At 51.4% G+C, this 15,823-nt stretch overlaps 1 protein-coding gene across 1 annotated transcript in view; it reads right to left on the reverse strand.

The window, feature by feature from the left end:
* Positions 1 to 460: 460 nt before the first annotated feature.
* The window catches only part of FAM117A (family with sequence similarity 117 member A), a 42,628-nt gene continuing 27,265 nt past the window's right edge, over positions 461 to 15,823 (reverse strand). The window contains exons 3-8 of the mRNA XM_065910119.1: positions 9,773 to 9,868; positions 7,684 to 7,794; positions 7,160 to 7,294; positions 5,859 to 6,060; positions 4,544 to 4,694; positions 461 to 1,716 (exon numbers count right to left, since the gene is read on the reverse strand). Of these exons, the coding sequence (XP_065766191.1) occupies positions 1,416 to 1,716; positions 4,544 to 4,694; positions 5,859 to 6,060; positions 7,160 to 7,294; positions 7,684 to 7,794; positions 9,773 to 9,868 (996 nt within the window). The 3' untranslated portion in view covers positions 461 to 1,415. The remainder of the gene's footprint in view (positions 1,717 to 4,543; positions 4,695 to 5,858; positions 6,061 to 7,159; positions 7,295 to 7,683; positions 7,795 to 9,772; positions 9,869 to 15,823) is intronic.

Here is a 15,823-nt window from a genome sequence, read left to right on the forward strand (position 1 = left end):
CCAGAACAGTTTCTTCTACCATCTGTGTTGTAGGTGCTCACTCATGTGAAAAGAACACTCAGAAGGAGCTAAAGCTTCCCTAAAACTGTGCCCAGAGATTCAGTCTGAATGTCATTCCCTTGTCTTGTAAATTGCCAAACTGTTTCCCCTTGGTCACCTTCTTTCCCCAGGTAAAATCTACTCTCCGTTAGGGTGTTTTTCCAGAGTCACCCAAGAAAGGATGACTTCCCCCACTAACTCCTTCACCCCCCATCCACCGCACTCTTCATTCAGGATATCCCTTCCCTGGCTACACTGTTTATGTGTCCATGTAGAGAAGGCAAGCCTTCCTGTCCTGAGGACATAGATTTTGGACCCATCCACCCAACATTATGTGTTAAGTAAAGGCGCCTCTTGAAGACATGGATGAAGTGATTAATGACACCCTCAATCTCCATCCTGCTCCCTCACCCCCAAAATATTTAACAGAAACTCTAGCTGCTGGGAATACTTATTTATTTGGTCTATTAACACCAAGATCTGCAAAAAAAAAAAAAAAACACAAACCTTCTAAACACAGGATAATAAAACTTGAACATTAACATTCTTCAATTTTGTGTAAGCTCTGCAGTACAGAAAATATACAAACTTCAAACAGCTGCAAAAATAGTGTCTTTGGGAGAAAATAGAGTTTCTACATCGATACGAGAAAAATAGGCATTTTCCTAATCGAACCCAGTCCTGGGGCAGGTGGAGGGTGGAGAGTCGCCACTTGCCACCCAGAGGAATGCCAGCTCTCCCTCTCCCCCACGACCCACCTGGGGTTGGGCAGGCTGGGCTGCTACTTAAGACAATCTTAGGGTGAAAGCGAGATGAAAATGCCACTTGGGAAAACGCCTGGTTCCCCCTCTGCCAGCAGCTGGACTGGTCAAGTGTCATGGCCCTTTCAGGCTGCTTTGGTCAGCTCCTCCAGTGAGAGGGTGGCATGCGGATGGGACTGAGAGGATGGGGGTATCTGTTTGGGTCTCCTTGTCTATGTCTGAAGGAGAGGGAAGGAAATCTGTGGTGTCCCCTCTCCTTCAACCATGGCCAGCTCACTCCATGATAAAGACAAGGGTCCCGTACGCAGCCCTTTGGACTCATACCCAGGAATGGGGGACCCAAGACCTTCTGGGTGAGTTTTCCACCAAGTGAGAGAGGCGGCAAGAACACAGGTGTGACTTGTGAGCTGCCCAGCTATTAGTGGACAAAGCAGGTCCCCTCACATTTGAAGGGGCCAGTGTTCATCAGAAAGAGGACCCAGGGCTTTGACACAATAAATGAAAGTGCTCAAAGGCCGAGAGGGAAGGGCTCCTTCATCCCCCACCTCAGGGGAGCGAGGGAGGGTCCTGCCACCAAGGCACTGGTCTCCATGGTAACGTGGAGGTCGAGCTCCCTCAGACCACCAGGGAGCTCTGGAACAGCACAGGCTCTTCTGATGGTGGGGGGCGCTGCCACGGCTCAAAGGGCAGTGAGGAGGCCTTGGGGGCCTCTGGATCCTTCCGAGGCGGTGGCCTGGAGCTGGCAGGGGGAAGCGGGGAGCCCGGGCTTGAGGGGCAGTTACGGAAGATGAAGCCCATGCCGGGGAAGAGGGGCTTCATCAAGCTGACGGGGCAGAAGGCCGAGCCGGTTGGGTTGAAATGGACTTTGTTCTTGTCAGGACAGGAAGTCAGGAAGGCCAGGTCAGGACCTGGGGACCTGGAGGATGGAGACAGAAACACAAACAGCCAGTGAGAAGGGATGAGAGGCGTCGCAGCGTCAGGGGAGCTGGGTCTCTGTTCCAGCAGGTTGGTAGCTTGACCAAAAAAACGACAGGCTACTGAGCAACAACCAGTGTTTAGGCCCCTCAGCTCTCCATGTTTTAGAAACAGGGCTAAACAACCGGAAATCTACTTTAGCTAAAAACAGAAGGGATTAAAGCTAGACAGGAAGGAGAACTTCCTGACTGTGATTCTAGAAGAAGAGACTGAGAGACCTTTTAATTTGAGAGATTTTTATCAGTTAACAGTGTTTTGGGGGCAGACCTCTTGCCTGAAAACAGAGATCCTAGCAAAGTGACTTTGTTAGACTTTTTATAGCCTGAAGCTGAGATTCACAGCCTCCCCATTATTGGCGTTTGGAGCTGGATAACTTGCCTGTGGGGACTATCCTGTGCATCCTAGGATGTCTGACAGCATCCCTGGCCTCTACCCACTGTATGCCGGCAGCACTACTACCCCATGCTGTGACAACCAAAAATGCCTCTTGGCGTTGCCAGATGTCCCCTCAGAGGAAAACTACCCCTCATTGAAATCTCCGGGCCTCAAGAATCTAATTCTTGAGCAGATTGAAAGGATTTAAAAGGTATGATTTTCAAAAACCCTTGCTGAAAGCAAAGGACAGCAGTTAGACCTTATCAGCAGATCTAGGGTCTAACTTACCACGTGCTCTTGGCCTAACCTGCCTCACCTAACATGGGAAGAATCCCTACTCTGTCGATCACGTAGGGGAAATGGAAGGATTAAAACAGGTCAGGTCAGAGAGTTCTAGAGTAAGGAATCCTTATGATAAAAGAAAAGGTTCTTTCCCCCGAAATAATGTCAGGCCATGCTTCAAGGGTGAAGAGCCCCAAGAAGCTGCCGGTTGTGAGGATTCCAGGCAAGAACACAAACATGTGAGAAGACAGTCGAGCTCTGTGCCAGGGCTTCCCATTGCCTAACTTTTTCTTGAAGTGTAACATATACACAAAGAAAAATGCACTCAGTGCGCAGCTTGATAAACTGATCACCATTTTAATTGTAGTACCATTTAATTTTAATTCTAATCACCCCAAACCCAGGAAGAAGAGCAAGGCATGTGGAGGAGGGCAGATGTTGGCCCAGTGTGGGAGGTGGGAGGAAAGGTGGAAGGAAGGGAGGGCCCATGTGTGGGGTGTGTTTGGAAGCCTGCGGTCCCAGAGAACTCTGCAGTGGCAAGGTGTCCCCTGACTGAGATGGACTTACAAGAATCCCACTTTAGGAAGAGGCAAGGGATGGGCAGAAGAGGGCATGCCCTCAACGTAAGCAGGCACACAGGAGGAGAGTGACCGAGGGAAGACCCAGTAACACTCGAAGGACATGACAATCAGCATGACCCTGAACAGCTTGATTCCCTCCCTAGGAAATCCAGGCTCTCTTACTGGCTAGGCAGCCAGGAAGAGGAAAACATGAAAGAAGAACGACTAAATAGAAGAACTTCCCAGTAGGAAAGTTCATACAATGAAGAGACGCCAATGAGTTGAGAATTTCTGTTGCAGGATAACTTAGAAAGTAACTGACGGCTCACCACCTCGCTTAAAAGAGTTAAGACAGGGGCAAGAAGCTGGATAAGATGGCTTTAACCCTCTTCTGGCCTTAAGAGCCTATAAAAGAATAAAGTTAAGCAGCAGCCTAATTGTCACGAGCAATTTCAGTCTGTAATCATTCAACTATACCGTGCATTGGGGAAGGAGACAGGGTCCAGAGTCTACTTCAGCTATAAGATCTGGCCTTTTCCCTCTTACCCACCCCAGAGGACCGAGGATTCTAGGAGAAATGGCAACAGTGATGATGTGAACAAACCCCCAGTGCCCATGATTTTCCCCGTAACTCCCTCTGGGTTATGTACGTACCTCCTGCTACTACCAAGGGTCATCCTGTCCCTTATCTGGGATACAGATAGAGCCATCAAGCCCCCAAGCCCTGTCCTGGCTAAATCTCCACTCACAGACCATAACTGAACTTCCTGACTGCTGTCGAAACCATAGCTTCCACTGTGAAATGGCCCCAAGGAACATTACAGTGGTAGCGGGAATGTGATGAGCTCTCTTCCCAGCTCCTGCTAAGCGGGGCCATGAGCATTTGGAAAGCTTTGACTCTGGATTCTCTCTGCTAATGGGAGGGAACAGTAGTAAAGAAATCAATTTAAAAATGACTTCTGAATTGTCCAGGCTGGTTTGGGAATATTCCATAGTCCTTACTTGCTAGGACTGGAAATTTCTGTCGGGAAGTTCATGACACTTGAACCACTGCAGCTGCAGGGTGAAGATTTGACTCAGAAGCAGTATGAAAGCTCTTTAGGCTCCTGTGGCTGTACCAGTGGGCATGAGGCACTTCTAAATTCTGCCTGAAGAGAATTACTAATATGCTCTCTCTCTCTCTCATTATAGTCTAACAAATTCTCACACCTTCCGTGGGGATGGAAAAAAAATAGAAGAAACCAAGGGTTTAAGTTTCAGATCTCTTTCCTTTCCAGCTCCTGCTGCGCTTGTGGCTGGCATGTGGGCAGAGAGCAGGTTTCTATGGAGATCATGATAAGCAAAGATTTAGGTGCTCAGAGGAGGTAATGTCAACAAGTTTGATCATGGAAAAACTGCAGTACTGATTGTCTATGGCTGACAGTGTCTCCTGACAAGAGGGAGTCCGAGCCTGAAGAGGGGCCTATCTGGTGGGACACCATAGGGCTCAGCCAACACTCCGGCCCCCTCCCTCGCACGCCCAGACCCCCACCAGCCGGCTGAGGTACTCACGTGGCCTCTTCAAACACCCGTACTCTCTCACAGCCTTCTGGGGGCTCCCGTTTGAAGACATAGCTGTGATTGGGCCGAGGGGAGGCGGCAAAAGCAAGGACTGGAGATGGGCTGCCCTCCTCAAGGAAGGTGGGGTGGCCTGGAGAGGAAGCTGCACACAGATAAGGCTGAGTCGAGTGGCCCCAAAGGAAGTCTCAGCTTCCCCAGGCTCAGGCCTGGCTGCAAACGGGCGGCGCTGGGAGACATGGCACTGTGAGGAGCCGTGGTTCTGTTCATCCAGATTGATTGTCTACGCTCTACCTTAAAACATCCTTGAGGCAGCTTACAGAATTATAGCTTCTGTTATACAGGGTAAAAAAATACAGTTGAATTGAGGGAAAAGTCTGGTCTAATACCAATTCCATATGCCCCGGAGGTAGACTGCGATTGGAACTCCAAGTCTCAGATTGAAAAGAATCCTAACGTCTGTGTCTCTGCCTTCTTCCAAGACTGCACCACCCTGCCTGCCAACATACCACAGCTTCTTCCTTTCCACGGTCTTGAAAATCTATCCCTTCTTCCAGGAAGAGCTCTTCTACTGACTCAGACAAGCAATCTTTACTCACCCCACTTGTGGGATAAGATTCCTCTCATTTTCCACACAGCAAATGTACTTTGCCGAGGTTTCAGATATTGACTTTATCTGTGTTTATCTCACATTTATTATTATTCTATGCTCTGTTCACCTCTGTATTGTCAGATCATGCCTTTGACCAGCCTACCTGATGGGGCTGCTATGAGGATCAAGTCAGGTGATGCAGGCAACAGCGCCTGCATGTTAGGATCATTCATACAAGAAAGAGGACTCGTGTCTTATCCTCTCAGTGACGCAATCACGGAGGAAGCACAAAGTGGAGATCTGGAGTGAGAAAGCTTGGGTGTTGATCTGGGTCAGACTGTGTGACCAGGGGCAAAAGTCATTCTTTTATCTGTAGTGCTCACACCTGCCCTGAGAGGTGTGCCTGGTTATGGGTGCAGTCAACACTGGATGGGCTCATGGGTTCTCCACTACGGCCGGACCTCAGCCAAAAAACGGAGGTGGGAGGGACTGCTTCTCTGGATTACAAGTGAGAATTAAATAAAACTGTAAGTGCAGAAGCTTCGTATAAGTTATAAATCAGAATCTATATCAAGGATCAGTATAACATACAGAATGAAGATATTCTAGCTGGTTAGTAAGTAAAAGTGCCCGGCCAGAAGCTGACGAGTTGGGAAAGGGTGCAGAGGTGACCCCATACTCAGCATGGGCCATGCGGCCTTGGCCTCCCCAGCTTACCTTTGTCGTTGGGGATGGATGCCAGCTCCTCAGCTGCACCCCGGTGTTCCTCACGGCTGGTCTGGCCAGAAGGCTGGGGGGATGCCAGGGGCATGGAGGGAGAGCTGGCAAGGTTTCCAGGCTCCAGGAGGAGGAGGGGGTGATCACAGCTGCCGCTCTGGGGGGGAGCTGGGGCGCGGTGCCCGTCAGGGATTTCAAGGATCTGCCGAGGAAGAGTGGGGATGGGGACTCTCAGGCCTGTCCCGTCAGGCCATCAGGGCTGCAGGGACCCTTAGGATCCTCCCCTCGCCATTGTCCTGGTCCTCTATTCACAACATGGTGACACCATTTCTTCACTTCCCTGACTTTCCCAACCACCTCAATCAGGGCGCTTTGTTCTTTTCCCTCATGGCCAGCACGTTATAACCACACATTTTATGGTGTCATCCATGTGTGGCTCCCACTAGGCTGTATGCCTCACGAGGGCAGGAGCCTCCTGTGTAGGCTCTGGGAACACAAAGGTGAACAACACATGGGGGCACGAAAAGGGGCAAGCCAGCAGGACACCGTAAGGCCACTGCAGTAAAAATGTGCAGGTTCGTGTCATGTATTAAATACACACTCTCTTTTTTAACATTCAATCGTACTTGTATCAACAGCTCACCAATCTGTATGCATGTGTAAAATCCTACATATATGCACATTAAAAATCAACCAGCAAGTAAATCATAAACTGAGGAGTGTGCCCATTGGAATTATATTAATACTGCCCAACTGGCATTCCCCAATTGTCCTGTGTCAGTATAAAAATGTGCCTGAGATTGCAGAAAAGGGAGCAAATAATCCGGCTGGGAGTGGAGGGGGGATAAGGCTGCAAAAGGCAGCTGGGCATGAAGGATGAACCCGTGTGACCAGGTAGCAATGGAGGAAAGGGAAGCGGTAACTCGGGCACAGCTGGGTGGTGGTGATGGTGACAGTGATGAGGGTGCCAGGAGCACTGAGGTGGTGCTTTGGTTGAAGAGTGACGCCTATTCCGCTCCTCCCAGCCAGGGGCCCTCTTCTCTGTCAACCCCTACTCCTCTTTCTACTCACTGCCCCAAAGCCTTCCCAGCTTCACCCACCCAGCTCTGCTGTTCTTGTGGTCAAGTCCATTTGAGTCTAATAAACCCAATTTGTGTTCCTCCCATGGGGTGGTGTTGGCACACTGCTCTGTTGACAGGTGCATGGCCTGTGCACCCCCAGACAGCTTGAGCCCCACCTCCCCGTGTCCAGACTCAGCAAGAAGCGACTGTCTGTGCACCCAGGGTGTGGCCCCCACTCACCCGCAGCAGCTCCTCTTCACCCTGGTCCTTCACAAACACCTCCTCCAGCTCTTGGTTGAGCCCTTCCAGGCTCCGGTGCAGGCAGGGGCTGAGTCTCAGGACAGGGGACCCTGCGGGGAAGCTGGGAGGGGACGCCTGAGGAGGAGGCAGATGAGGCCATCAGTGAACCCCACCAGACCCCATCCAGGTATCAGTTCTGACCAGCGGTTAACAGTCTTGTCCACATAGCAGAACCAAGTGGGTAAAGGAGAGTCTGGGGACAGTTACCAATTCAGTGAGGCTTACTCTATAAGGCAGAGGTCCGGAGTGTGCTTTTAGAGTCTGCACTGCAGCCTCAAGTGTTCAGGGGGTGGGGATGGAGGACAGAGACATGCAGCATGCGCCCCTTCCAATGTTGCATCAGAACTTCCCCCGGCACTCACGCGGCCACAGGCCCTGCAGCGAGGAAGGGCTCGGAGGACCTGCCCGCGCCAGGGGGCCCACCACGGAGGATGGGCGGGGAGAGGGCTGGGGGACAGACGTACCCTCAGTGCTCCCCGCACAGCATGGTCCCCTTGGAGTGGGGAGCCCCGCTCCTTCTCTTTCCCACTGCGGCTCAGCTTTGTCCTCTGCAGCTGCTGCTTCAACTTGGTAATCTGGCGGCCAGCAGAGGGGAGAGGACAGGCAAGTGAAGCAAAGCAAAGGTGCACTGGGTCCCCCCTCCCAGGTTTGCGTGCAAAGTCGCTTCAGGAGTGTCTGACTGTGTGCGAGCCCATGCACTGTGGCCTGCCAGGCTCCTCTGTCCATGGCATTCTCCAGGCAAGAATACTGGAGTGGGTTGCCATGCCCTCCTCCAGGGGATCTTCCCAACCCAGGGATCAAACCCCACATCTCTTACATTTCCTGCACTGGCAGGCAGGTGCTTTACCACTAGCGACACCTGGGAAGCCTCTCTCTCAGGCGTGGCTCCTGCCAAAAGCTCAGGATACATAAAATACATAAAAAGAAGACGGAAGTTAATCTTCCATCTCAAAATACTTCAGTGGTGTTCAAATCTGTGATGCTATGCTCACCAGGCAAGCTAGACACCATATTGACCAGATTATTGGATTTTTTTTTTTTTTGGATGTTTTGAATTACCATGTTTTTCCACAGGTGGCTCAGGTTTGAAAAAATAAAAAATACACAACACTGAAACCATTTTTGTCTTTCACAGATTCCAAAGGCATGGAAAACTACTCTATTAATAAAAATGGGAAATGATGCTTTTACATCCACTCCTCAAAGTATATTCACAGCTATCTCAGAGGCCCTGGGACCAGGAAGGACAAAAGGAATTCCCCCTATTTTATTATGATTATTATTTGGGGGGCAGGGGCTGTGGTGGGTCTTCCTTGCTGCTCGAGGGCTTTCTCTTGTTGTGGCCCCTGAGCTGGGGCTACTCTTTGTTGCAGCACGTGAGTTTCTCATTGCAGTGGTTCCTCTTGCTGTGGAGATGGGCTCTAGACACATGGGCTTCAGGAGCTGCAGCTCTCAGGCTCTAGAGGGCTGGCTCAGTATGGCACACAGGCCAAGCTGCTCTGTGGGCATGTGGGATCTTCCTGGATCAGGGATGGAACCAGTGTCCCTTGCATTGCAAGGAGGATTCTTAACCACTGGACCACCAGGGGAGCTCCCCCTGCCCCCATTTTAAAGTAGACTGTGCTGATCAAGGAGCAGCCTCTCCAGAAGAAATATCAGCTTTTGTCCCAACTTCACATCCGGTAACAATTATGGAGCTTCATCAACAATTTCGAAAGTTATCCCAGTGACTTTGTAATTCTGGACCTACTGATCCTTAATGTAAATATTCTGATAATTACAAATTGCAAATACTTTGCATTTCCCACTAGCCTTAAATATTTCATATTCTCCTACTGGGAGAATATGCAGGACAGGGAAACCTGGCGTGCTGCAGTCCGTGGGGTGGCAGAGAGTCAGATGTGACTGAGCGACTCAACAACACCAACAATTCTCCTTCTGTTCTTGCAGCCAAGAGGGGAGAAGCTACTGCCCTGTAAACGGTGACCTCTGGCAAGCTGGTCCTCCTGGGGTGGGAGCCTTGGAATCCAGTCTATGGCTTTTTCTCTCCTCACCCTCAAAGCCCAAGGGCCTTCATGAGAGGGAGGGAGGGCCAGGAAGGAGTGTTTGGGAACCTATCACTATTTTCACTAGTTTTCTCTGCTTTTATTTATTTTTTCTCTGCTTTTAAAAATAAGGCTGGATGAGTCGCTAAGTAGTGAGGTTGGAGGCTTCCAGTTCCCAGAAAACTTGTTCTCTGTCTCTCTCTGGTCTCTGAACTGCTTATCTGGATGCAACCTCAAAGTGAAGTGGGAACAATGGCCACCCCCACTCTGAGCTTGGCTGTTGGAGGGCAGCAGTAGGTTCGGGCCAAGCCCCTGCCTACAGGAGGGCCTGGGCTCATAAATCCAGGCCACTAGGAGGCTGGGAGGCAGCTACGAAGACGTCATCTCATCAGGAAGAGGCTAGATCAAGGCAGGTGAGACTCAAAATGTGGGTTCACTTTGGAGCAGATGGTGCTAGGAGGAGACAAGAGGCAGCTTCCCTGGCCGGGGCATCAAAGAGGGCGGTTACCTCTTTCCGGTGGTCTGTGCTGCCCCAGGATGCTGAGCGCTTGTGTGTGCAGGAGATGGCCCGCTCGCCTTCAAGCTCTTGCCAGGATAGGGGGGTCTGCAGGGAGAGAAACCCAGTGAGACAGCTCAGCTCCTCAAATGAGCCCTGGGGAAGCAACACATCATTTTCAGGACAGAGGTGGTGGCTCTGGGTGGTCTTCTCTCACCTTCTCTCATCTCAACTCCCAGGATGCCACCAGCCCCTCTTACTCTTTCAGGCTTCTCCACCTGCACTGCCTCTTCCCACGTCCTCCAGCAAACTGTCCCTGATAAGCCAATGAGGACAACCTGCTCTTTACTCTCTTAAGACGTTTGCACATGGATTATAGCCCCAGAAATTCCAGGGGCTTCTCCCCAGCAGTGAGGACCAGTTTTGTCCCTCTCTATCCTAACCAGGTCTAAACAAGCTTGAGTTCAGGGAACTGCTGGCATCCCTGATTCCCTGCCATCTAAGAGCCCAGTACGGGCCCAGGTTCCTGTGAGTCTAATGAAAACAAGTTACCAGACGAGACCCCATTAAGGAGTCACTAATTGATAAGAGAGGGAAAAGCTCAACAGAGATGCCCTGCTCTCCATCTTGGACTGAAGCAGGAGACTTCTTGCAGCATAGTGCCTCAAGCTTGTTCTGGGATGTTTCCCTGTCCATAGAGTGTTGGGGGCCCCAGCGTCCCCCTGAATACATGGCAGGAGGGATTTTCACAAAGAGGGGGAGCCAGAATTCTGAACTCAACCCAGATGCTTGATCTCTCTTGACTCTATCACAGCTCCTTCTCCTAGGCCCTGCTCTGCCACTGTAAGAACCAGGCCCACAGCCCGCCATTCCTCCTCCCACTGAGCAGAAGACAGAGGACCCAGGATGGAGGCAGGGGCAGCTGTAGACCCACTTCCTGAGCCCCGCTGGAGGGGGGAAGCTGTTGACTGGAAGCATGAGGCAGAGGAGGACATGGTCCATCTCCCCCGCCAGCATCCCTACTTCCATTCCAAGGGAGGGGCCCAAGGGGGAGGCTCCAGTGGAACCAGTTCCTCTCTAACTTCTCTGCACAAGCTGCCAAAACCATGAGGGCCTGGGAACTGTCTCCTCCAACAGATCCGCTGACCTCCCCCGAGAGGTTGTTGCAAACAGAAAAGGGGGAGGATAAGAGGGAAAAAGCCCAACAACTCACCATCCAACAGCTGCTAAGAACAGCTCAGTGGGGGCAGTCTGAGCCGGGCTGTGGGAGCAGGCTGCCCTGCGCGACAGCTGCAGTAGAGGGGCCGCAGGGGGCCGAGCCTCCCTTCTCTTCTTCTTCCTTCTGCCTCTTCCTTCTCCCAGCTGCCCACCCATCAGGACCTCTGCCGGGCCATGCGAGACAGCCAGGGTGAGATGACTGCCTCGACTCCTTTCTCTGAGGCCAGCACCACAAGGGGGACCCTCCAGAGATGCAGCCCCACTGTCCCTTCTTCCACAGAAGGGTGAACTCAGGCTGTACCCCAACGCCTGGAGGTGGAGCTGGCTCTGACAGGGGAAACCAAGCAGCTGGTCTGCTTCCAAATGCCCATCAGAGCATTGGAGGACACACCACTGCATATACTGAAAAGAGAGGAGAAGCCCTCTCTCCCATAGCCCCTGAGCTGGGCAGATGCACACACGTTCCTCTCTACCAGAGTTCCAAGCCAAACCAATATATAACTAGCTCTGCTCACTAGAGCTGAGCTCCACTCAAGTTTGTTGTCCCTGGAAAGATGGCAGAGGCTGCAGAGGAGGGGTGACAAGGGCTAAGGCGTTGCCCGTTTCGCCTCCTCTAGGAGGATACTGCACCCACAGGTGAGTGGTGAGAAGGCGGTAAATCAGCCACCTTCAGGCTTGCCCCCGGGTCTACTGACATCTCTTGAAAACTTTTCAACTGCCTCTTTCTTCTGAGGTATGTGAGGGGGTGGAAGGAGAAGTGTAGGCCAGCGCTAGAGGCTAGAATGGATGTGAAAACTCACGGCAGCTGGGATCCTCTCCTCTCTCAGTCCTCAGTCCACCGCACCTCAGTCTGCTCAGCAGCAACTCCTGGCAACTACTGCCTACTCTGTAAACTGCGCTACTAAAGGCCATCGCCCATCTCTTTGCCTCAACACCCACCCCTCGCCACAGACATCACCATCTTACCCTCCACCCTGGGCTCTCTGTCATACAGACAAATGTGGCTCCATCTCCTCTGTCTTTCCTTATCCCTTGACCCTCTAAGTCTGGCGTCCCCAACTAAGGCAGTGTGCTCTACCAGCTCTTCCCAGCCTTGTCATCAGGGAGCCCTTCTTAACTTTCCACCTCATGTGGCTTGCTGCCGCCCTCTGCATCTTCTCTGATCACGTGGGTTCAGAGCACACATCACATGTGCATTCAACAAAGAGTAACTGAACGCAAAGTGTGTATCAGGTACTATTCCAGGTGCTAGGGAATATAACAACACACAAAAGGATAAAATTCTCATCCCCTTTGAGTGTACATTCTAGGTGGAGGCACAGTTTAAACAGTGATAGGTAAAAGAGAAAAATACAGCAAAGACAGGAGATAGGAGGGACTGCCCTGGGGCTCTCGTGGTTAAAAATCCACCTGCCAAAGCAGGGAACATGGGTTCAATTCCCTGGTGTGGGAAGATGCCACATGCCTCAGAGCAACTAAACCTGTGCACCACAACTGCTGAGCCTGTTGCCTAGAGCCCCGGTGCTCCACAACAAGGGAAGTCAAAGCCACTGCAGTGAGAAGCCCTGGCAACATCACAACTAGAGAGTCGTCCCCGCTCGCCACAATTAGAGAAAGCCCGTGAGCGGCAACAAAGACCCAGTGTAGCCAAAAGTAAATAAATTTTTTTTAAAAAAGAAAGACGATAGGAATGTTGGATTGGGGAACATGACTTTAAATGTCAGGGAAGTCCTCAGTGAAAAGGGAGAATCTGATGAAAACATGAAGGCGATGAGGAGTGAGCCACGGAGATATCACAGGTGATAGTGACCCACAAGGAGGGAACAGCAAGTGCAAAGGTCCTGAAGCAGGAGCCAGTCTGGCAGGTTTGTGAACGATAAGGAGATCGGTGTGGCTGGGATAGAGTGAGCAAGGGGCAAAGTAGTAGGCGACATCAGTAGGTGTGATAGATTGAAAATGGCCCCCCAAAGAAATCAGGTCCTAATCCCTGGGACCTGTTACTATTACCTTATATGGGAAAGTGTTTGCAGATGCAATTAAGTTAAGGCTCTTGAGATGGGAAGTTTACCCTAGTGGGCCCTAATGCCATTAAAAGTGTCCTTGTAAGAGGGAAGCAGAGACACTTACAGAAGATGTGACCCTGTGACTCACAGAAGAAGATGTGACCATGGAGGCAGACAGTGGAGTGATGTGGCCACAAGCCAAAGAATGCCGGCAGCCACCAGAAGCTGGAAGATGCAAGGAATGGGTCTCCCAGAGAGCCTCCAAAGAAGAGTATAGCCCAGCCAACACCTTGATCTTGGCCCAGTGGAATGAAATTCAGACTTTTGACTTTCAGAACTACGACAATAAACTGCCATCATTTTAAGCCACTAAGTTTGAGGTAATTTTTACATTAGCCTCAGGAACCTAATACAGTAGGTTACCCTGTGTTTGAAGCCGCTTACACACTGACCTTGAGTATTCTTCAGGCAGGCATGTGCACAGGTGTGGGCTTTGGCCACTCCAACTGAACTGGGAGCATCAAGAGAGGGACCATGCCTGTGCCTTATTTCCAGTGCTCCTGGGTAGGCAGGCTCCTCCTCTTGAGTCTCACCCCAGACATCTGGTCCAAGGTCTCCTTGGAGCACAGAAAAGTCAAGGCCAAGGAAGGCTACTCTTCAAAGAGCAACCCTTTATGGCACAACAGGGGTCAAACCAGGCTGTGTGACAGCACCATAAGTAGTTGTTCCAGATGGTCTTCTGGAAGCAGGATAAAGCTTGAGCTCAGCAGGCCAGTCGTGTTTGTCAAAGGGACTCACACACTGGAACAGATTTATTTTAACACCCTGGCCTTGGGGAGCAGCTGAGAGAGAAGCAGGGCTACTTACTGGTCATGAGTGGCATCAGCCAACTATGCAGATGATGCTCGGATTATGCAAAACTGATGTGGGTTAGACCAAGGAAGCGTTGCCTGGGACTCTGAAGTCTCGGAGCAACGTGTGGGAAAACTGGGTTAGGGTGAAGACAGCTTTCCAAACAGCAGTCGGATCTAACAAGAGGGCAGGGGTGAGATGGAGCCAAAACCCCCCAAACTGGAACCTCTTTCTCTGCCCCACAGCCAACTAAACTTCTGTCCAGATTCTGAGGCAGGAAGAGTCCTGGTCCTCGCTTTCTCCAGGGACCTCGGCTGGGCTCTGAGGACATAACCCAGTGTGTACCTACTGTGTGGATGTGCAGAGCAGCATGGTGCCTGACCTAGTATAGATGCTCAGTAACTACATGTCGAGCTGAAATTCAGCAGGGAATCAACCATTTGGGACTCTGGCCAGAAAAAGAGGCAGGGAGGGCTCTGAGGATGGTTGGCCAGCCAGCACCAAGAACTCTAGTTGCAGAGTTAGAGTTCTGTCTGGTCTCACAGTGTCTGCAACCCTCAAATTTTCCATCATGGATCCATTTTCAAATATTCTGAGCTGCCATCAAACCATATACTGAACAACTGGTTCTGCTCACCAGTTTGGGAAACAGGCATTGTGCCAGACCCTCACAACCACAAAAAAAGGCCCGTGATGAGCAGACTGAGTTGTGTGTCATCACCAAATGCTGAGGCACTGTGTTGGGGAAAAGAGAAGGATAGCACAGAGGTCAGGAAAGTCATAGAAAGGGAAAACAAAGGGAAAAAACAGGCTTTCTAAACAAAGCCTGCCACCTCTGCCCTGCTAGTCAAGGACTTAATCTAATTTTTCCCCCAAAGGTAACTCAGACCTAAAGGGAGAAAAAAGGTCTATCATCAGGGCATTTCCCCACCTCACCTGGAGCCTGAAGAGGAAACGGGGCTAGGGATGAGCAGGATGGGGCCAGTCGAACAGGCACCCAGGGTTGCATCTGTCTGCAGGATGAGAGCACCAGTGGCTCCAACAGTCATCCCACTGTGGTAAGACCACTTCCTCCCTTCAGAAGACTCCCAGAAAGAAGGGAGGGGGCGATTGCCACCACCAGAATGTGTTGCCACCACCCGCCCAGGCCCAGCGCTAGGAGGGACTGGCCACAGCACTTGGTGGCCAGCTCTGAGTGACCAGCTGACCTGTGGGAGGGCAGACTGACCTGGACAATCCTGGCACAGTTTTCCAAGACAGAAAGACACCTCCAGATGATGGTGATGCCACAGAGGAAGCTTCCTAGTCCTCACTGACTTTGCCTTCTGTGTCCAGCACCCATTGCACCCAAGTTCTTCCTTACACCCACCATGCTGACCTCTGGGAGGTCTGGTCCTCTTGCTCCTGATGCGCACCCTGGCTCAGAACATGAGCAGCTCCAAAGCCCTCCTTCCCAGATGACCACATTCACACCCCCTTAGAAGAACCAAATAAGGTCCACCCACCTCTCTTCCTCACGTGCCCCAGATATCTGGGTAAGCTAGCTCTCTACATCAGACAAGTTGCCTGGGAACCACCCATGCTTCCTTTGTGCTTTCCTAAGGGCTTAAAACATAGCTAAGCCCAAGGAGAGAATACTGGGACTGCTTGCAACCTGCTACCTTCAAGAACTGTGAACTTTAACTCCATCTTCTGCCTTGGGAGAAGCCTTGAGGACAGTGTGTTCTCATGTGAAACTTGCAGAGCTCTTGCCCGCTCCAGGGGTTTGGAGAGGGGAGCTGAGCTGCTCGGCCTACCCCATGACTGTGGCTGCTGTCCTCGTTGCGAGTCCTGCCCCAGGAGTGCCAGGGTGATGAGGTCTTCAAACACACACTCTGGTGGCTGGCTGGAGGGATGCATGAGGAGGGGTGGAGGCAGGGGTCGGCAGCACAACTAATAGAGCAGAAGAGAGGGCCTTCCAGATGTGGTGGAAGTACTACCCTGGTGTGGC

Source organism: Muntiacus reevesi, chromosome 18 (genome assembly GCF_963930625.1).
Source record: "Muntiacus reevesi chromosome 18, mMunRee1.1, whole genome shotgun sequence".
Taxonomy (NCBI): Eukaryota; Metazoa; Chordata; class Mammalia; order Artiodactyla; family Cervidae; genus Muntiacus; species Muntiacus reevesi.